The 21,857-nt window shown below is 42.7% G+C and overlaps 1 protein-coding gene across 4 annotated transcripts in view; it reads left to right on the top strand.

Moving 5' to 3' along the window:
* The first annotated feature begins 7,738 nt into the window (after window positions 1–7,738).
* Window positions 7,739–21,857, top strand: part of LOC308114341 (uncharacterized protein) — a 32,543-nt gene continuing 18,424 nt past the window's right edge. The window contains exons 1-22 of one of the 4 annotated variants that reach the window (XM_080471147.1): window positions 7,739–8,087; window positions 11,131–11,889; window positions 12,042–12,234; window positions 12,320–12,663; window positions 12,802–12,921; window positions 13,006–13,203; window positions 13,310–13,450; window positions 13,891–14,154; window positions 14,669–14,849; window positions 15,489–15,655; window positions 15,752–15,895; window positions 16,479–16,657; window positions 16,744–16,919; window positions 17,362–17,586; window positions 17,725–17,834; window positions 18,433–18,648; window positions 18,888–19,014; window positions 19,086–19,299; window positions 19,400–19,547; window positions 20,116–20,293; window positions 20,378–20,555; window positions 21,214–21,340. In XM_080471147.1, the coding sequence (XP_080327273.1) occupies window positions 11,137–11,889; window positions 12,042–12,234; window positions 12,320–12,663; window positions 12,802–12,921; window positions 13,006–13,203; window positions 13,310–13,450; window positions 13,891–14,154; window positions 14,669–14,849; window positions 15,489–15,655; window positions 15,752–15,895; window positions 16,479–16,657; window positions 16,744–16,919; window positions 17,362–17,586; window positions 17,725–17,834; window positions 18,433–18,648; window positions 18,888–19,014; window positions 19,086–19,299; window positions 19,400–19,547; window positions 20,116–20,293; window positions 20,378–20,555; window positions 21,214–21,340 (4,383 nt within the window). In that variant the 5' untranslated portion in view covers window positions 7,739–8,087; window positions 11,131–11,136. Of the gene's footprint in view, window positions 8,088–9,585; window positions 9,641–11,130; window positions 11,890–12,041; window positions 12,235–12,319; window positions 12,664–12,801; window positions 12,922–13,005; window positions 13,204–13,309; window positions 13,451–13,890; window positions 14,155–14,668; window positions 14,850–15,488; window positions 15,656–15,751; window positions 15,896–16,478; window positions 16,658–16,743; window positions 16,920–17,361; window positions 17,587–17,724; window positions 17,835–18,432; window positions 18,649–18,887; window positions 19,015–19,085; window positions 19,300–19,399; window positions 19,548–20,115; window positions 20,294–20,377; window positions 20,556–21,213; window positions 21,341–21,857 lie in introns of those variants that run through there. The other 3 variants (XM_080471146.1, XM_080471145.1, XM_080471148.1) reach the window with 3 other exon arrangements.

Here is a 21,857-nt window from a genome sequence, read left to right as displayed (position 1 = left end):
TCTACTGATCCTTTCTTTAAATCGGCAAATAAGCTCAAGGCAGTACAGGGAAAGATTAGTTTAAGAAAATTATAATTCTCAGTTCTGATTTCAGAATCCTGACTTTTTTCTGTTTGCTTGTTTCAAAAAATGTAAAGAAATGAGAATGTTACATAAAAAGGATCATTCACACTATTTAGGATTTTAATATTCATTTATTGAATTTATTGATAAAATAATTTTCTCCAGCTTAAACTTTGTCTGATCTGGTGTAACTTCATTATAAGTGTATGCAATTGCCCGCCTTTAACTTTGTTGATTTCATCACAACTTGTAGTTGTACTGGCAGGTTAATTATTATTCTAAAAGTTGTTCGACAGTAAAAATAGACAATACAGGTTTATAGTACACTGACTTTTTAAATTGTTGTAATATTAAACTCAACATCAGCTGAGCTGTGGGTTTCCAATCAATAGTACTACTCTCCTCACTAACTTAGCTCTGATCTATTTGTTTCTTTCTTTTCAACGCCTGTACTTCCTGTCTATGCTCTCATTTCACCACTGCCTGTTGCACCACATCGTTTCTTTTCTTTGAATTTGACTTTTAAATTGGTACCAAACGAGGGTTTTTTTTATCGAGCTCCGTGCGAAGCAAACTGTTGAGACGTCAAAGAGTCGACATCTTCAAAACAACTTTGTTTAAGAATATTTGAAATGTGTATTTTACCATTTGTAATGTCATTGGTGGTCTACTAAACAGTGCTCAGGCTCAATTATTGAATAGTTTTATATTCTCAAACAGATTTTCACAGTTATATATACTTATGAGTCTTGTTTATTTTTTTGTTGCCATTGCTATAAAAGTATGAACTCAGATGTTACTAATAACCTCGTATGTGAATGAACTGTCTGGCCTATAGTCACCTATTCAAGTAGGAATGTTTAAAATAAAGGGTTTTCAATGATAACATTTTCGATCATTTTCAATAAGCTTAATGAAAAAAGCTTTTTGTAGTAAAATCTGTAGTAGTAAATGTGTTTCAGATTTTTGATTTAATGTACGAACACTGAACAACAAAATTGTACAATTTCAGTTAGTGCATTTTTGAGTATGTTCACGATAACTGAAGGAAATGTAGCTGCTCAGCCACTTTACAGAAGAAGGAAGAGAGATTTTCTTCACCCATCAGGAAGTTGAGAATCACTGCTTCTCAGAGTTGCTCCGGCTCGCCATCATGTTGCTTCACTTCAGCTTTCTCCTGCTCCTCACTGCACTCACAGGTCAGTGGCTGTGCTTGTTATTGTGGATAATTGTTGTTCATTATTCCGTGTATTTTTTTTTGTCAACGTAACTTACACGTTGGCCTTAATATTGAAACGCCTTGTATGTATGTAGGCTTATAACATTGCAGTCCAGCTGAGCTGCAACGATTCAGGTCTACACAGTTGTTCTGCAGATATCTGGAGCGCAGAAGAGCGTTCTGAGACTAACTTCTGTTTCTTAACGATGTACATGAGGGAGCAGGCACGCTGCTGCAGTCTATAGAAGAGGCAAGAGTGCCGACTGAAGAGAGCTGCAAGAGACGAAAAGTGGCACTTCATGTAGTGTTTCATTTTTATTTAGCTTTTTTTTTTTTTTATATTGTATATATTTAAGTATTTTAGTATTCGGGTATGTATCAATTCAAGCATGCTCAAAATTACATATATTTAGGTAGGTTTGTATATAGGTATGTTCATATTTAAGTAGATTTATATTTAGGTTTGTAAATATATTGGTGTGTTTACATTTTGGAATATTCATATTTAAATTACCTTAACTTACCTGGTAAAATAATGGTCAAATAAATGAATGAATGAAATGATTAATATGTATATATCTAGGCATGTTTGTATTTAGGTATGTTTAGGTATATTTATAATTAGATTTGTATATATTTAGGTAGGTTTATATTTAAGTGGGTTTGTGTATATGTATATATATATATTTTGGAAGGGTTGTATTCAGGCATGTTTATATTTGGTATATTTGTAATTAAATTTGTGTATATTTAGGTAGATTTGTGTTTAGGTATGTTTGTATTTATGTATATTTATATTTAGGTATGTTTATATTTGTAATTAGAGTTGTGTATATTTTGGTAGGTTTGTATTTAGGCATGTTTATATTCAGGTGTATTTATATTTAGGTAAGTAGTATATATTTAGATATGTAAAGAGACAACCACACACAGCCACATCAAGGAAGGAAGTTTAGTGTTATCAATTACTATCAATTGCATATGTTTGGACTGTGGGAGCGAAAACCCCAGTATGCTCAAGGAGAACACACAAACTCCCCACAGAACCGCCGTAATTCTGGATCACGGATTCCGTGAGCGAAGAGCCACTTCGCTCATTTCAAGGCTGCATTTCAAGGCTGATTCCCTCTGTATAGCGTGTTTCTTGTTGCAGGAACCCGGAGCTTAACGACAGTGAGCGGGGTGTCGGTAAAGACCGGAGAATCCATCACCATCCCATGTCTGTACGAGCCAAAGTACAGATACCATGTGAAATACTTGTGTGAGGGTTACGATTGGCTGTTGTGCAGATATAGAATTAAAGCGAGCCAAGCACGGAATTCCTTGGGGAGATTTATGATCAACGATGACCCGAGCCAACAAGTTTTCACTGTGACCATCCGTGATGTGTCGACTCTGGACACCCACTTCTGGTGTGCTGTGGAGAAAATAGATTCCGATATTAAGCAGTTTTTTGAACTCATCGTTACACCAGGTAAGAAGATTAACTTCCTTTAAAATCTTGAAAAACTTGAATATCATCCCTGAATCAGTAGGGTTTTTTTTGTTTTTTTTTGTCTTTTTCTCGTCAAGGTGTACCCGGACTTCGTGTTGATAATCAGGATGTGATAGGGTTTGTAGGAGAAGACCTGACAATCAACTTTCACCACAGCAACACTGGAGAAACTCAGTGGTGCCGGCTCGGAGGACCCTGTGTGAGCGGGCGCTCTGGAGAAATCGATGGAACCGCAGTGATCGTTTTGCACCACAGCGGCTTCCTCACTGTGACGATGAAAACACTGAGGACCGAGAACAGGGGCTGGTATTTCTGTAGCAAGGGCGCGCCGAAGATGCCTGTGCACATCAGTGTTGAGCAGAGGCCTCCTAAGAGTGAGCGCAGCACTCTGCGTTAAACAGACAAATGGAATTAACCTTTTGCATGAAACTTCTGGCAACCTGCGGTTTTACTTTTGCAGATTCGAGAACGGTAAGCACCTTCTTACCCACGTCTGAACGTGTGAACCCTACCTCTGTCTCTGCAACAAGCCAAGTTCCAACCACGGTTCAAACTAGTGAGAAAAGGTGAGCATCTCGTGTGACTACAGATGAGTTGTGTAGGGCGATAGCGCCTGTTGAAAGGCCGCATGAGAGCTTTAGGGGGATTCTCAAAACTACTGAAGCGTCTGGTCTCGTGACATTACACATTTCAAGGGAATGTAAATCAATGTAGAACACACGTTTTTGCTCATGTTACCCTCCCTTGGCATTGAATTAGTCCATTTATATTCACAAACCTCATCATGTAGTTAAAATATAAAGTATTTCATGTGATACAAAGCGATCAGTGTTTTGCATGAATTATCACCATTAACTAATAACGCACTTCTGTTTTCTGGCCACGAGTTACAATACAAGACTTGAAGACTCCCCAGAAGGTACCAATAAATTATAGGAGGCTTTTGTTATTTTAACAGCACATAATAATCACTGACAGCCTAAAAATGTATTTAAAATAGTTTTCAGTAATGAGCAAGACAGTGAATAGATACACTGATAGACTGAGCTCCTTACGAGGCCTCCATCCTTCTTTTCTCTGGCCACACATGAGCTATGCTGTACATCACTGCCCCTACAGGTCATCAGTGGTATTGCTCTGTGTGCTATACATCTGTAAGAACCTAGAAAAGAACCGAATCACACAGTAATGAAGGCAGAAGACTGACAAAAGGCTTTATTTGGATCTGTTTGTGGATATAGCATCAGTCCTATTTGGGCCTTAAGTCACATCCGTCAATAAAAATATAAATATAGAAGTCACACTAATACAGTAACAGCGTTGCTGCTTTTTCATAAAAGTCAACATAACCCTTACGCTGTAGCATTTTAACCATCAACATGTATTTACTTGTGTTGCGCGACCTGCAGTTACTCGCCGAGCATCATTTTCATCTCCACCATCGTCACTGTGAGTCTGGCCCTCATTGTGATGGTGACCATCTTCATCTTGTTCGTGTTGAAAAAGTGCAGTAAGTTCCCAGTTTCCTCTCGTTAATTCAGTTTAAAAAAAGAAAAGGTGTGCCGCTTTGTGGTCATGACACAGTTTAACCACCAAGTTTTCTTTCATATTCAGAGAAGATCCGGACCTCACCAGCTACAACAGTAAGAACAGACAATTTTTAAAAAAAATTTTAAATCATGTTCACATTTTTTATTATGTTCGCGAATGATAGGAAAGGAAGAAGGAAGGCTGCAAACGTTACTAAAGCCTTCTTCATCAAATCAGACAAATACACTGGAATATCAAGCAAATATATCATATAAATGTGCTTGATTTTATCATTTAAATGTAGGCATCACCTTGTTGTTATAATTGTGACTTTAATGTTGTGTAAATTTAATTTAATTGCAGAGGTTTATTCTTTATTCGTTAATGATATCACAAACATATTCTAAACATCTTTATACCCTGTGATGTATCTAATCATTGTATTTGTTAAGAGAGGTAGTAAAATGTTCAAATTCATACATGTAAATTTAGCATAAAATTTTATTATTCCAATAAAATTAACTAAAATAGAAACTAATGATGAATTATGTTAAAATTATCTTTTTATTGCCCAGCATTGTGATCGAGAAGAATTGGTGGGATTTTCATTATAAACTTCTATAAAACACACATAATTAGAACTTTGTTAGAACAGATTTTTTTTGTGAGCGTAACTTCAAATGGCGAAATGAATTTTTGTGCAAAAATGAAAGAACCTTATATGACGACGACCATTGGCCAGAATCACCTTCATAAAACCCAAAATGGCAAATATACCTAGAGGGGCATTTCAAGACTTTGACTTGGTCCTGGTTTGGTCTCTGCCCCACAAGGTCTTGGTCTTGTCCCCGTCTGGGGTTTACGTGATCTTTGACTGTTCATTGAGTCGTTCTCGTGATCTCCACCTGTGTTTGTCTTCTCTATCACAGGCTGCAGAAGAAGTAACGTACAGCGAGGTCAGGTTCACAAGGAATTCCCTCGGCGAGTCGATTGTGGGTGAAATCAACTCAAGTCAAAGTTCGAAACGCATTTCACATCATCACATTTTAATGGATTAACCTCAAAATGTCCAAACGTGCATCAATGGACATAGATCACAATCCTCCATCTGTACTTTTTTCAAACGTCTAGAGAGTCCCTGCTGCGACGAATACACATGCCACGTACAGCACACTGGCTACCATGAAATAACTAAAGGTAACTGCTGAAATGTGACGATTGTGATCTGACGTGTCAGACGTGGATTCTTCAACGGGTTTTCTGTTTCTCCACCAGGTTGGATCAGGATACAAGAAGCACCTATCCAGATGTTACCACCCACTTTCATTTTTAATTTTTTTTTCCATCTTTCTTTTTTCTCAGTTTTAAAGTAGGCCATCTGCCGTGCTTTATTTTCCATGCTGAGGTTGAACCCGTTTCCCCAGAGCTCTGTCTATAACCAAAAAAGGATGCAGCGTGAACGGCAGCACGTTAGCAACGACCACAGTCGAGGAAAGCGGCGACTTTGATGTTTTGTTTGCGTGTTTGTGTTTGTGTGCGTGTGTGTGTCTGTGTGTGTGTGCAGGATGCGTTCAGGTACAGTAGAGATGCAGTGAGTCATTGTGAGAAAGTCTCAGAAGGCATGAATGGCAGAAGACGCACGGCGTTCAGTTCATTTCTTCTCCCGCTCAACGGTAATCAGACGATCGCATCGCGAATAAACAGTCACAACCTACTGGAGCTGTCCGACTTGACGCTGAACATCACACCAACAAAGACGATGCCGAATACAACACGGTCATCTCATGAAATATGTAGCTTAAACTTTGAAGAGTGACGGATGTGTGATTGCTCCCTCTGCTGTTTGGTTCACAACAATACAACGTTGTCACCATAACATTGCGAAACATAAATAGCTGATCATGGTGTGCCCTAAAGGTTTTTTTTATTCTTGACTTTGGAAAGACTTTCTACACTTGTATTCACGTTATAGACTGCCGATGATTTTGTGATGTAACTTCTCAACGGATCCTTTGTGTGGTGTTCAACAGGGATCTATACTCGGACCATTTGTATTCAGCTTGTACGTTCACAACCTGAATCCATCCTATGCTGCTCCAGACTTCAGGCCGGATGCTGACAACACACTGAGTTACAAGTTGCCCTTCATGCTTCAAATACATATGGAGCTGGGATATGATAAATTTATGCCAGTAGAAGACTTGTTAAAAAAAAACAAAAAAACATTTTGGATTGTGCATCAAATAAAAGATATTATTTTACCTTATCTTACATCTTCTTACCATCGGAGAACCTTATCCTGGAACCGATTAAGTACATTACATCATTACAGTTCCTTAAAAAAATGAAAACTCAACCCAGACAAAAATTTATAACCAACAAATATTTTCTCTATAGCGGAGCCTAATGGGAACACACTTGGAAAAAAATAGACCAAATGGTGCATTTATTCAGCTTGGAACTTACCAATTTGGAAGGTTGGTCATTTGTAGCTTGACGAATGCTCGAACACATTTCTTTAATGATTGTCAACGGGTGTATGTGCTTATATGTGTATAAGTGTGTGTGTCTGTTTTCTTCATGAAGTATTATTACTCAGTATTTTATCACATTTGTTAAAAGTTGTCCCCCAATATACAGCACTTTTGACTTTACACATGTTCTATAAATAAACTGGTTTTAGTCAATTAATACAGCATCTTCAAAACTGTTCCCCCTTTCCAGACCCTCACATACACGTTGTGTATCACATATGAATACGAATATAAATATTAGAATTTTTTTTTCTTCATTCTTGTTTCCATCTTTAATCTTGATCATGAAAATATTTCCATCATAATTTTCAGGACTTTAACCCATTAAATGAGAATTTATTTGCACTAGTGTTTGCTCAGTAAAGAATCTCCCCTGTAGTTCATGTAAAGTTGCTATTAATATGATTTTTTTTATTAATCACATTACCCTTCAATGTTTTGACGCTGTCGCTTATAGTCTTATTTTTACTCCAGAAGATAAATAGTGATGGAAAGAATAGGACACATTTGCTTCAAGTATGCATGAACACAGTCAGAATTAGCTGTAAAAAAACAGTCGATCTGTCGTTTGTCTTCACATATGCTCCATAAATAAACGGGCATTTATTAAATTAAGTCAGTAAAACTATTAATTATTGACTTTTGGACCTTTTCACCTTAATGACCTCCTCAGTATGGTGCTGCATTCATGGTACTTAGAAGACAATCGGCCTGAAAACCTAACTGGTTCGAATCCATTTCGAACCTAAAATTATTGTTTTTTTACATTTCATGCAGGCATTATGCTTCTTTTTAAAAAGCATTTAGTGGTTGATGGCAACTAAAACAATTCCATATCATGCCGTAGTAAATACCACTAGCAGAATGGAGATTGGGGTTTCCTACCGCCTTTATGACACGTGAATGCAGCGTAGCCTGAGCTCGCGTCCGGCAACAACGGCAATATCTTTTAAGTTTCGTTTCTCGTGAAACGTTGAAAGTCTTAATGAGATACGGCGGTTCTGCAGATCGGGTACACCAGTGCTGGCTCCCCGGGAGCTTTTTTTGGCATCCTTTAATGACGCGTTTATGGAATTAGAGAGCGAAAACATCCCACAAACTGGGGTAATGTTTGCTAACGTTAGCCACGTTAGCCGCGGTAGTTCCGGCTGTCCTGCAGCCGCTATGTCTTCAGGGGCAGAGGAGGAAACATGGTGACTCTCACGCCAAACACCGACCCCGCACGGCTGCTTTCCTCTGCGAACAGGTAGCTGCACTCCCTCCCTCCACCGACCTCAAGTCATCTGGTCTGTTAGCGCCTGTCAGGAAAGTCCCAGCGCATCGACACACCCCATCATCTGACACGGTACCATGTATCGCGATAGAAATGTACATATTGTGAAAGATTTGCAGTATGTCTCCGAGATCAGATGGATCCCAACTACAGGCAGTGACAAAACAAGGTCGTCGTGGGGCCAAGAGAAAGAGCACTGTCAACACGTATTCGACAAATCTGTGTTATACCTGCACCGTGGGATGATCAAATGATTCAGACCCTATTGTGCATTATCTGTAACGTAATAAGTGAAAATGTACAACTATTGATACGTTTTGGGCGTCTGTTTACACGACAACGGCGCTCGCAGTCACTGAGATTTGCTCCCATAGTGGAACTTATCAGAAACACCAAGTCTCAAACCCGGGGGAAATGCAACTCAATGGAAACGCTCCGATTCCGTATCCATGGAAATGGGACTTTTCTGAACCGTGCGCACCACAGTCGTAGTGAATACCTCTCCTATTTATGCATGAGTAGATGGACAATAACAACAATGGCAGCCTCCTACGGTGACAAATCCAGCTTGGTAGTCTGCCCTTACGATTGTCTGTGTACTCGCCATTGTTAGTATTTATAGCACATTGTTTTCTGTACGCCTCTTGTGTCACAAGAACTAGTGACCCAACATAAAAACTCAGAATTTGTCATTTTTGCAGTTGGAAACATATATTGTTTCCTAAACATTGCCGTGAAAACAAAACATTTCTGTCACAAAAATCCCAAAACGATGCGTTTTTCACTTGAAACATTGTCGTGTAAACGGAGGGCCTCAGAAAACATGTTGACTATAGGTGTCGAAGGCGTCAGTCGTCTATAGTCAGCCATACATAGTCAGCCATACATATCTCGATGCACGACAATGTTTTACCATATTATAAAGAAGAAAGCAGTTCTTTTTTTATTTATTTTGTGCAATCTGAGATATCACAAAAAAAGTGCAGTTCAGTACCCAGCCCAATTGAGACCAAACTCAAAAATGAATTTGACATTTCTATCTTTAAGAACAAGGGTAGCGAGGTTATCTGGAAACGTTTCCTGCTGGGGTTGGATGATTCAGTAAATGGTCAAAGTTCACAGAGGTTATGACCCTTCGTTGTTCCCTTATTTTGGACAAATCAACCTGGCCTAGACACGAGGTCACGCGGCGGTTCACACGTTAGGTTCACTGAGGTGAATCAGCTGAAAGCAGGAATGTGAAACTCAGACTTCGTCTACAGTGACGTCACTGTGATGCTGCGCCGTCATTGTGCCTGTCCAGGCGCTACCGTTTCCAGGAATGTGAGAGTGATGCCAGGCCCACAATCAGCTGTTCACTTGGCTGAGTGTGGCTTTCGGTTTTGTTTCTCCTGCACTTGGCTCGGAGGAGGAGGAGGAGGGGAGGGGAGGGGCGGTATATAAACTGGAACAGGAACTGTTCCTTGTTCTTGTTCAGGAGCTTTATGATGGAGGAGGATAGCACATCTTTTCTTTGGCCGGAACCGGTAACGTTTCCTACTTTTTCTTGTTATTCAGCTGTGGGAGTGTAACTTAAACTCATGGTGTCTTTGCCTGTGTGGCTTCTGAAGAATTAATTCAATCTACTTTGTTTATTTGCCTTCATCAGCTGTTTATTTGTCGAGTAAGAGATGAAAACGTCACTGAGCGGGTTTTACGACTTTCTCTGATCATAATGTGAAGTTCAGTCAAAAAAGTGGTTTCAGTGCCCTTTAAAATGAGCTGAAACCAAAACAAAAAGAGATACTAATCTGATCTAAACTAATCCTATACGAGCTTCTAAAACTAGTTTGTCTTGCTTCTTTAGATAACCACATTCATACCTGTTTTATAAAGCTGAGGAGTTGTGATACGTGTCGTTGGCGATGAGATTCCTGGAAACTTTGGTCTAGTCTGTCTAATAACTGTTAAATAAAGTAAAACAGTTAAAATATCCAGGACAAACTAAACTAATGATACTTGATTAATCCCCTTGGGGAAATTCCTTTTTTCGCATTTGCCAGAGAGCTGCAGGGGGTCAGAGGGGGTCAGAGGTCTTTCTCAGGGTGACCTGTCCACTGTGGGAATCGAACCTGCGAGCCTCCGATTCCAAGTCCACTTCTCAAGCCCCCTCGCTAAAACTACTCAAAAAATAATAGTAATACAGGGAAAAGTGGTCAAACTGAAATGATTACAATTGCTAGTATAGCTTTTTTTATTTTCATGGAGGGAAAAAAAGAAAAAGGGGAAAAACAAGAAAAGAAAGAGGAAAAATAGGGAAAGAAAGAGGAAAAATAGGGAAAGAAAATTGCAGCAATACCTGTGTTTAATACTGTGTTTAAGTTTCACACCAAAAAGTTTTTTGTTGCGTCTTAGGTGTCCGTTTGCACGAAATGCATGAATTCATGAATGCAATTTATTAGATGTTTTTTTTTTATTAATTTTTTGAGCTGCTTTACATGTTTTGCAGCTTCTGACAAAATAGGTCAAATAAAAGGGTATGAATATAGAAATACGAAGAGATCAAAGCAAATACTGTACATAAAACTACATAAAACTACACGTTAAATCTACTAGTTCAGTATTAAAAGAGAGGACGCTTTAAAAGACATGAAATAAGAAAATGGGCAAGAATCTCCCGAACGATTTCACTTAGCGCGAACACTTAGTATTGAAATGATTATTTAATTATTGAGACTTTCCTTTTAGTAATTGAATTTATTCGAACGGAGACCAATGAAAATAATCAAAATAGATCGGGCTGGGTCTTAAAGTCATTCATTTCATATAATTAACTCCAGGAAGAAAAAAACAGATTATATCATCCTTTATTTTTACACTCTGATGTGAAACGTTCCTCGGTTCTGCGAAGCTGTGGTCCGCATGATGGGAACTAAAAGGACCTTTCTCAGCTGAAGACTCTGTTGTTCAGTATCTGCTTTCGAGTGTTTATACAGTATAATAATAATAATCTCTTTATTTTGTTTTCGCCTCGCAGTTAGACATGAAGAAGGTTCTGAAAAACATTGTGGCCCTGGTGAAGGAGTGCCCGGCTGGGATCCCACTAAAAATGCTGTCGACGTATTACAGCCAGAAGTACCACGTGAACCTGAGCCTGTCAGAGCTGGGCTTCATCTCTATGTCCAGCCTGGTGGCTTCTCTGCACAAGGACCTGTTCATGGAAGGACAGCTGGTGTTCCACAGAGAGCATCGCACTGAGGGTGAGGCCAGAGAGGAGTGTGGAGCGGGACCAACAACTGGGGATAGAACAAAGGCAAAATCCCCAAAAGCCAAAGCGCAAAAGCCAGACAAGTTTCTGAGAAATATTGTGCAAATGGTGAAACAACATCCAGGTGGGATTCTTCTGCCTAAAGTGGCCATAGTCTACAGCCAGACGTACCACAAGAACCTGACCGTGTCCTCTCTGGGATTCAGTTCCATGGCCAGTTTGATTGAATACTTGAAGGACGATCTCGTGGTGAATGGAAATACGGTTTTCCACAAGGAGCACCTGGCTCAGGATCAACGTGACAATACAGTGCCAACAGAGGATTCCAAGTTCAACAGGCCCTGCAAGTCACAAACACCGCCACCCTACTTTGGTGCCAGTAGCCTGGTCCGAGAGGGCAGCCCTCACCGCGCAAATGTCGGCGCTCCTTTGACTCCTTTGACCACTCCCACTATATTCCCACTGGTATCGGCCTCCAAGCCAACTAAGATAATCTCCGAAGAGGAGCTGCACCAGAGAGTCTTAGAGGTGAGTGAACTGCTGGGGGTCAAGAGCCTTGCTCAGGGAACCACAGTGGTAACCTGTTGGCAGTGGGATTCAAACCGGCAAATCATTTGAACCAAAACCTGCTTCTCTAAACAGTCCGCCTCCTTTTAATGCTAAACGTTGACGTCTTCCAGGTGATAAAGAAGCACCAACTGACTGCACCTTCAATGGATCTGCTGCAAAAATTCTACATGAGGCAGTTTGGTGAGACGTTCCCTCTGCAGCAGTACATGTCTCTGTACGACAGCCTGGAGGCCAAGAAGGTGAACTCGCAGCCCAAACCGGCAGCAGAAGCCAGGGCAGACGCTGCATGTCCGGTGTCGGCAGGTAAGCAAGTGCAGTGGCATTAAGATGCTTCCATTATTTCAGGAAACGATTGCCATTGAGCCATCAGTGACGGTGTCTTTCACAGCAACAAAGGGTCCTACGACAGAGGAGCAGGTAAAAGCTGGACCCGTCTTCCTCGATGACTCCGACTTCCCAGCACTGGAGGAACATCGAGTTGTGACCCCGGAGAAGAAGAACAAAGTGAAAGAACGAAAACAATCCCCCTTCCCCGTCTTCAGAGACGCTTATCACGCCCAGCTGAGAGAGGTCCTCGGAGGTAACATGAGGGCAGTGGAGGCCGTGGAGGACGAGGAGCGAAGGGGACTGAGACGGGCGAGGAACTGGGTGGATATGGATTTGGTGAACAGTCTGATGGAGGGCATGATTCGAGAGATCGCTGCCGAGGGAGATCTGGTCACAGAGCAGAAGGTGAGGAAAGAGATTAAATCGTAGAAATTATGAGTGTTGATCAGGATTATAATGCTACCTTACTAGAGAAGATGGTTGTTTGTTTTATAACTGTCAAGAATGTTTCGTCTTCTCACTGACGTCCACGACTGTATCCAGGTGATATCCCGGGTGTGCAGGCACAATCCCTCTTTGAATCCAGGATTGCTCAACCCCAAGACCTGTCCAGCTCTGAAAAACCTTCAGTACATCATGAGAGAGATCAACACCTTCATCGAGGTGAACATGAACACGTCACCACTGACTTGATCCTCTTGAATGCCGGCTGACCACATAATGGACTGTTTTGTTTTTTTTAATCAGTGCACTGAAGCATTGACGTCCATCTGCACTCTGTACGAGCTCGGCCAATCGCTGGCAGGACTGAAGGACAAGAAGCGCTACGAGGAGCTGAACCTGGGCCCTCTCTGCAAACTCCCTAAAGTCCACCGCATGTTCAAGATCGACGGCAACACGAAGGACGATGACATCCACCAGATCGAGACTGTCGACATATTAAAGGTACAAACGACGTGTTGTTGTCGTGTAAACGGGGTCTAAGCTTTCATGGAGCTTGGACTTGGTGAACAAAGTACTTAAATGCATCTCTTCTGCTCCTCTTGTTTAGCAACTCCGCAATTTTAGGAGGAAGAATCCCAATGTCCGGGTCGACCTGGCTGAGTTCATGAAGCACCTTGCCGACCACTACGACTGCGACTCTCCCTACGAGCTGGGCATCAGGATACATGGCGTCGCGCTGCCTATATCGGTATAATATGTGACGTTTGGTTACGTTCCATGAAGACATGTTTTATTTTTCTGTCTCCAAAAGGAAAAAGACCAAACGGAAGCATTGCTCCTCTGGATTGTTCATCCATTTGTTTGTTCGCTGCATCCGCTCAGTTCATTTATGGATTCCTTTACATTCGGCATTTATTCATTTTAATTCAAAGGCAAACTGATTAGATTTTCAGTTTTGACACACCCCCAGGACTTCTTTTTTGAATTTCCCCGTTCATTTGAGGAATAATGAGGAAAAACCTCATTATTTTTACAACATACCGTTGACATGTTTGTAAAGCACGTCAACGGTATGTTTTAAAAACCTTACCTGCCTGAAAAGAAAAAAAGCCAAGCACAGAGTGGGATGGTTCATACTCTGACCTCCTGTTCCGATCCTCAGTCTGGACATTTGCCCGTTCATTTCAGACCATGATGAAGGTGACCCGCAACGAGCACGCCATCTTGGAGAGCGCCAGGGAGCTGATCCTGAGAGAGCTGCAGGAGGAGACGATGGAGAGGCTGAGGAAGCTGAAGAAGAACATCCTGGAACCGGCGCAGAATGCCGCCTCCTTCTCTTCCCACCACGGCAACCAGGAGCTCAGGAAGAAGTACGCCTCCATGACGGCAGCAGAGGTGGTGCTGGAGGTGTTCACCAACACGGAGGGGTTGTTCAGCCTGAAGAAGAACAAGGTGGGTGACATCACAAAATGGCTTTCATGCGCTAACCAACCTGCACAGTGTGGGAATCTTACATAATTTTTAATTACATTTTTTTTTTTGGGTGGGATTAGTGACGATGACACTCTGGTCTCATGTCTTTGATTCACTGTTCCAGACTGCTGGGTGTTAATTCGTCTAAGCCTCCGAACACAAGCCGTCAAGGACTCTTGAACTCATTAATGAAACGTCACTCCTCAAAACACTCAGCCTTCTTGAAGAACAAAGTAGTTTAAACTGATGATTGCTGGCTATGGACATTAAAGGAGGAACAAAAAACAAAGAAACAAGGCTGTGCTGGGAGTCCATGTGTCCAAATTGGCAAAAATAGAAAAAGGAAAATCAGTTTTGTGTGTTTTCCAGTTAATCTGTAGAGCATTTGTAATAAACAAGCTGGATAATAGTGTTGATAAAACGCTGTGATGGGCTCGATCTGCGTTGGCAGCATTAAAAAGGACTCCATGTCTGTGTTTGTTCCCCCGTACAGCACGTCCAGAACTTCCTGCTGGAGGTTTCAGGTGACCGGCTGTCGACGGCCCTGTTTCAGCTGGCAATCTGCGGGGGCTCCCTGGCCCCCCCACAGGACCTGGTGCTCAAAGAAAAGACCCCCAAAGGCACGGAACAAACTAAAGCCGAGGACAACTGTGCCTTGTCGCTCCCCAGTGAAGGTGCCAATGCTTTGTAACTCACATACTTGTTGCTGTCGCTGTTTATCCCAGAGTTCTCCAGCCTCCTCATACAGTTTGTCTGGAGCAGAAAAAACAGGCTTATGATCTGAAATGAAGATAAAAAATGTTAAACAAAGAAAGGCTGATTGCATTCTGGAAGTGTCATCGCTACAATTTAGATATATTACCTTTTTAGTTACCTTTTTTAGAAATTCTTTGTCATAGAATTTCCCACTAAAACCATTTTATGCATCTTGGCTATTTTAGCTGTTTATAGCCATATAGATCTACCAGCTTTCCCCCTCTTGTTTTTCTTTCTTGTCTTAGTTTTTTCCTTTTCCTTAGTTCTTTTGTTTCCCTTCTTTTTCTTTTTCCTTTTTCTCACAAAAAAAGCTGTGCTCGGTATATTAGTCATTGTGGATTGATTGTTTTTTCTGTAATTGAATTTTTTTTAAAATTTTCTAGCAATTCCAGCTCTCCTGGCTGTTTTTAACTGTTTTACCTCCTTTCGCCGTTTATGGCCTGGAGATTAGACCGATTCAGAAAATCGCTGTGGAATACAAATCATTTGAGCCGCAGGTCAGAGACCCCTGGGTCTATCCAGCGTCGTCTGAAAGACGTCTCTTTTTTTTCTCTCAGCCAAAGTGAAGCAGTTCCTGAAAGACAGCTTGTCTGTCCAGAACTCGGCCATCACCCTGGCTCACATCGCGTCTCTAGAGAAGAAAGTGGCCAAACACTTCCACGTCAAAGACTTCCTCTCTTTAGAGAAAGGCAGCTATATGGAGTTCCTGGTGAAACACATTCAGGTGGGACTTTTTTTTTTTTTTTTTTTTTTCAAAGTTTCTTGATGTTTCCATGATGATGATGACGGAGTCATTGACATGCTGGTTTGTTATGTGCAGCTCCTTCAGGACTCGCTGGGCTCTGCTTTGATTCTGGGCAGCAGTGGGGCGCAGCTCTCCGGCACCGGGTTCAAGCCCACCAGACAGGACGTGTTCGAGTTCATCAAGCAGTGCGGGGACCTGACCTCCACTGATCCGGACGAGGTGAGACACCATCTCGCACGCACACTTTCAGACATGATGTGTCCTTGTTCGTACGGTCAGAAAAGACTGTTCCTCCACGGAAAGAAAGCTACAACACAAATACGAAAGCAAACTAAACGTTGCAACACAAATGCTCAGTGTGCTGCTTTCAAATTTGCTCGTAGGGGATAAATAATAATAATGATAAATCATTTGTTTTTGACTTGGCTGGACTAAAAATCCCGTCACAGGTGTGGGAGGTTCCAACGCAAGAATTAAATGTTGCAACACAAGGGCCAAAAGTACCAAAATCAATCCCAAATGTCAAAACTGAAAAGCTAAAAGTTCGAACACGAATGGCAAAAGTTACAACGTAAATGTTAAAACCTGTAACACGAATGCTAAAATTTGGAACACGAATGCTCAAAGTTACTACAGACATGCTAAAAGTTACAACACAAATGCTAAAACTTGGAACGTGAATGCTAAAAGTTTGCTTTGAAATGCTTGAGAGTTGTTGTGAGTGTTGTGGGTTTCTGAAGGTTTCAGCCTGGAAGCAGCACTGATGCGTCCCGCTCTCTCTCGCTCTCTCTCTGTCCCTCAGCTGTTCCACGTAGAGTCGGCGCTGAGGTCCCACTACAGGGTCCGGGACAGCCGGGACCTGGGCTACGGCACCCTGCACATGCTGGCCGGCCTGGTGCAGCGCCAGAGAGGACTGTCCGGGGGCGGGCTCAGCCCGGTGTTCTACGAGTCAGCCATGTTTGCCAAGCAGAGCAAATATAGGTGGGAAAAGTCTGAAAGAAGATGGAATTAAAAGGTGCCAAGTATACCACCATTTTCACGTCATCTTCATTTGTGTGTCTTTGCAGCAGTTCTGAAAGTGGAAGCGAGTCAGTGGGACACCTGGGTGAAGTGTCCAAGGCTCAAGCCCTCGCCGCCCTCCTGTCCTGCCCTCTGCTGGAGGACTTAAACGAGTGGAGCCAGTGGGAGCTGATCTTCAAACCCCTGCACGGCAGCCTGAAAGAGTTCATCGAGAGGAATGCAGGTACCCTCCCAGACCACAGTGGGGCATCATACACCCACTTAGGGCTTGTAAAGCCTCAGTCATGAGCTGTTTCTCTTTGTTACTCTACAGAGCACTCAGTTCACCCTCCGGACTTTCTGTCCCCAGAGTTTTGCACCAGAAAGTTTAATTAAAGTTGGCTTCATGTTGAGATTGTCATAGATTATTATCATATTGTCAAATGTTCATTATGTTTAATACTTTGAATCCAACTTGGTGATCAGTTGCATAAACACAAGTTTTTTGTGGCCTGCGGCCTTGTTTGTGTGTCGTGTGGCCCACTGCGCCCACACATTGTTGTTGTATATGTACATGTACATGTTGATCCAATGTTTACGTGAGTGAATGATGACGTGTTCCACTTTATCATGTGTCATCATAATATCGATATTTGATTGATCTCTCTTGTTGTGTGTTTACATAGACAACACGGGCCTGGCGGCGTTAGAAGTGACCCCGGGTTCGCTGCTCCGTATCACCACACACACCAGCGACAGGCACTTCTCCAGAGCCACCGAGGTCCTGGATCCCGTCGGCACCGCCGGGCACCTTGTGTCCGTGGCGGTGGCCGACGGCATCGACAACACTCCCACGGCCCTGTTGGCCAATCACATGGAGAGGTCTTTGGCTGCGGCCATGGCGAAAGAAGGTAGAGGGGAAGATTCGCAAACATTCCACGAAAAGAAACAGAAGATTAATCTAGAATATCTGTACGACTGGAAAAGTCAGTTTCACTTGCAGCCCGACTGCGACGTTGTGCCTAAAATAAGCACCTGTGTTCTTTCAGATTTGTCCCCGGCTGAAGAGGATGTGTTGTGTTACAGCACAGTGGCCAAATTCCTTCTGGCGTGTCTGACACGGATCCCCGCCAGAACATGCCAGGCTCTTCTGCAGCAGGTCGGTCTCACCGGATTAACCACATAGATTAGAGAAGCCACTCATTGTCGGTGGATTTCTGGAGAGACGCTACACTGGAGTTAATTTCAGTGGACAGATGGTGAAAGCAGGAGTGGATATTGCAAATTTGTCCTGAGGCTACGTAGAAGAGAAAAAAAAAAAGGCTTAATTTGAGAGAAATTCAAGGTCTGGTATTGCAGGAGCGCCCGAGTCAACTCTTAAAGTCAGAAAATGAAAGTGTGCAGCGTATGGACATTGAGCTTCCTGCGAGATACTCGGAGTGTGTAATGAGGAAATGCTCTTCTCATGCAAGCAGCTGCAGGTGCACAGCTTTTAGCAAACAAACATAAAAACTGTGACAACATTTCAGTGTCTCCTTGACCAAGTGAGTGGGCAGCGAGCGCCGGCGAATCTAATCCGCTCCCCTAAATTGCTGAGGAGGTGGTTGTTATCTGTCACACAGTTGTCATGCCAACCGCTGACTTAAATACAACAGTTTTTCTGTCTCGGTGCAAGTTTGGGGCCGCTGTCTGTACTAAAGCAGGAAATGCACAGAACTGGAACGGCTCCACCCTTCTGACTGGACTGTGACCGGCAGGTGTTTCTGGAGCCGTTCTCCAGAGTGGTGGGCCAGGCGGTGTCGAAGGGGGTCCTGATCACCACGGCCCAGTCCGACCCCAAGCACCTCAACTGTCTGCACCGACTCGGCCTCCTCATGGGGGTCACTGACTGGGTCAAAGACTACCAGAAGAAGCTGGACCCGGAGAGGAACCACAACTACGACACCTACTGCTCGAGCCGGGAGCAGGTCAAGGTCAGAATCCAGGCGATAAAGAAAGAAGGCAGAGTTCAATCAGAGCATCAACGTTCGGTTTCATCCTAATCAAACCAGTTGAACCAGTTAGTTTCTACTGTCAAACACAACATAAGAACTTCTAGCAATAGTCTGCATAAGTCACGCGATAATATAAATAAAAAGTGTCATCTGCAAAAAGTTCAACTTCGACCGGCTGTCCTCTTGACCTCTGATTGACCTCATTGTCGTGATCTCAGTCTAACTTGATAGATTCCGTGAGCAGCAGCCAATCCGCTCTGAATGTGAGCGAAGACGAATTCCTGGAGGACAGCATCATGGACGACAGCTCCGCGTCCTCACAGCTCAACCAGAGCACACAGCGAGGTGAGTCTCACCACGGTGAGCATAGAGCGTTTTCTTAATTCCCCTCTGCTAAATGTCTTTTATGCTTCCAGTCGACGTCGAGCAGGATGTAGAGATTGAAGAGGAGGAGGACGAAGAGGAGATGTACGAGCTGGTCACACCTGCTAATGGCGCGACATCGGATATGAGCAGTGAAGCTGAGGGAGCGCAGGGCGAGGAAGAGAGTCTGGAGAAGTCCGACAGCGATGAAAAGGACGCCGCAGAGGCCGCGTTCGATCCCCACAGAGCCGTCATCGAGGACATCAGGTTCGTTCCTCCTGACCGCATTCCTTCAATTGCACTCTTCTTTAAGGGTGTCCTCACTCAATCAGCACCTTGCACCTCGTGTCTCGTTATTTCCTGACAGGAAAAGTGAGTTCGGCATCGGAGTGGAGTTGACCGCCGAAGGCCAGAAGCTGATGCACGTCCACCAGGAGAGGCTGGGCCGCAGCTTGGATCGTCTCTCCACCGAACTCTACAGCAAAGACACGCACTTCGTCCTGGAACTCATCCAGGTGAAATGCAGACATCGTAAAACACAGAAAAGAATTCAAGTGATGAAGGAGATCTGAAATACATTTTCTTATAGTGTTGAATCTCTTTTGAGAGTCATATTTTTTTTTTTTTTTTTTTTAAATCCCAGGTTTAGTTTCTCTTGGAAAGCCCATCTGATTGGCCTAAAAACACTTACGAGGATATGCCTGCCAGGCCTCAATCATTTCCCATGCTGGCCCATCAGTCCCTTTTGTAATTTGACACCAGCCTCACGGTCTCTCACCAGGTGCAGTTTTACCAGAAGCAGGAGATCAGATCAGGAAGTTTAACACAAACCTGAGAGAATCTCTTAAAAACTCAAGGAAAATAGCCACTATCCATGAATCAATGAAGGTTTTATTTTGATATGAATTCAATAGAATTTTATTTCTGTCGCCAAATACAACATCACAGCACTTTTACAGAGAAAAACCTAACAATTCCACATGAGCAAGTATGAAATGAAAGATAAAAACTCCGTTTTGACAGAACCAGACTCTACAATTGTAAGAAGTGAAAACAGATCTAACTTTGACTTCTGTTGTTCAGAACGCCGACGACAACAGTTATCCGTCGGAGGCCGGCGTCATCGCCGCGCTGGCCTTCGTGGTGGAGAAAGACTGCATCACCGTACTCAACAACGAGACCGGCTTCCAAGAGAAGAACATCAGGGCCATCTGCGACGTGGGCCGCAGCACCAAGGGCAAACACAAATTTGGATACATAGGTAACCCGCAATCAAAGCGTTTTTCCTTGGGAAGCTCAAACTCGCTTCTGCCGTTACTGATTGCGGCCGTTGTACTCACCGTAGGACAAAAGGGCATTGGCTTTAAGTCGGTGTTTAAGGTCACCGACTGTCCCGAGATTCATTCCAACGGCTTCCACCTGCGCTTCGACAAGACCTGCGGCCCGATGGGATACATCCTCCCCCACTGGAGCGAGGACAAGAGGCCGCTGGGCGCACAGATGGAAGACATAAGTCAGCACAGGTTAGACCACCGAGCGATCGAGAGGCAGAGACCACAGCAGTCAGATTGAGCCGAAAGAAAAGTTCTCTTCATTTCTATAACTCCAGTCATCCTAACTTTCCGAAACACGGATTATCTGCATTCAGAGAGCAAAGTGGACCGAAGCGTGACTTAAACATCCTCTACCAGTCTGTCAGAGCGTCTATTCCAGCCTGCAGCATGACTGTATGAAATTCTCTGCTATTTAGGATTTATTCTTGAGTATTAGCAAGCAAAGCAAACTGACGCAGACCTCGCTGAGAAATAATGAAATAACAGCATCGGAGCAATACTGTTGGTGTGAATTTGTAAAAATAGGCAGATCGAGGAAATACTTACAGTATTTTACACCAGCTGGCCCTGTTGATATGACTGTGGAGTAGAGATTTCACTTGTTTTTATTTGTAATGTTCCGTTTCTTTAAAAATAAATCAATCAATCATCCTCCAATAAAAAGGCCTGGACTTGTAGTAGAAACACAGTCCTTAAGAGAAGTCGATTGCAAGTTGACTCCGTCAGTATAGAAACTATGAACTTAGGTAACTCTTCAGTATCTGGCCTTTTCCTTCCTTTTGTGGATCATGACGAATCTTGAATTGATCACGTTGGACTCGGGATTAATGACGTCTCCTCTCATCAGCTGGACCACCAAGATCAGCCTGCCGCTGCGCTCTGAGAGCCATCAGACTAGAAACCTCTTCCACGACGTGCACCCCTCCCTGCTGCTCTTCCTGCACCGCCTGCGCTCCATCACCATCTGCAACCAGGTGAGGACCAATCAGGGTGGGACAGTGAGATGTGACGCTAAACCAGGGATCGACAACATTTAGGACCAAAAGAGCCGTTTTCACCATTTTCTGTCAAACTGAGGTTGATTTTGTGAAGTTTCTAAGCTACAGTGTAGAATATTGTATTACATTTTTATCTTTTGTGTCATTTTTAGAGATTGTTCATCTTTATTTCATAGATTTTCCCATTTTAGCCATTTTGTACGTCTTGGTTGTTTTAGCCTTTTTAGCTATTTGGCTGTTTAAAGCCGCAGTGTGTTTCCTAATGGTTTGAACAGATTTAGAGATACTGGCTCTTTTTTTCTCTCTTTTTTTTTTTTTGTCCTTTGTTCAATTTGTTTTTTGTTTCTTTTCTTTTATCAATTTTCCTCCTTTTTGAAAGTTTCTTTTGAATTCTTTGTCTTTGTTTATACTTTTTTTCTTTTCCCTTCTTTCTTTTCCTGAAAAGGCTGTTCTATCAGTTTAAATCTTTTAAGTTAGACCATTTTTCCAGAAA

This window comes from Lipophrys pholis (genome assembly GCF_963383615.2).
Source record: "Lipophrys pholis genome assembly, chromosome: 1".
NCBI classification, from domain to species: Eukaryota; Metazoa; Chordata; class Actinopteri; order Blenniiformes; family Blenniidae; genus Lipophrys; species Lipophrys pholis.
The sequence above is the reverse complement of the archived record's forward strand: the minus strand, read 5'-3'. Positions and strand labels throughout refer to the sequence as shown.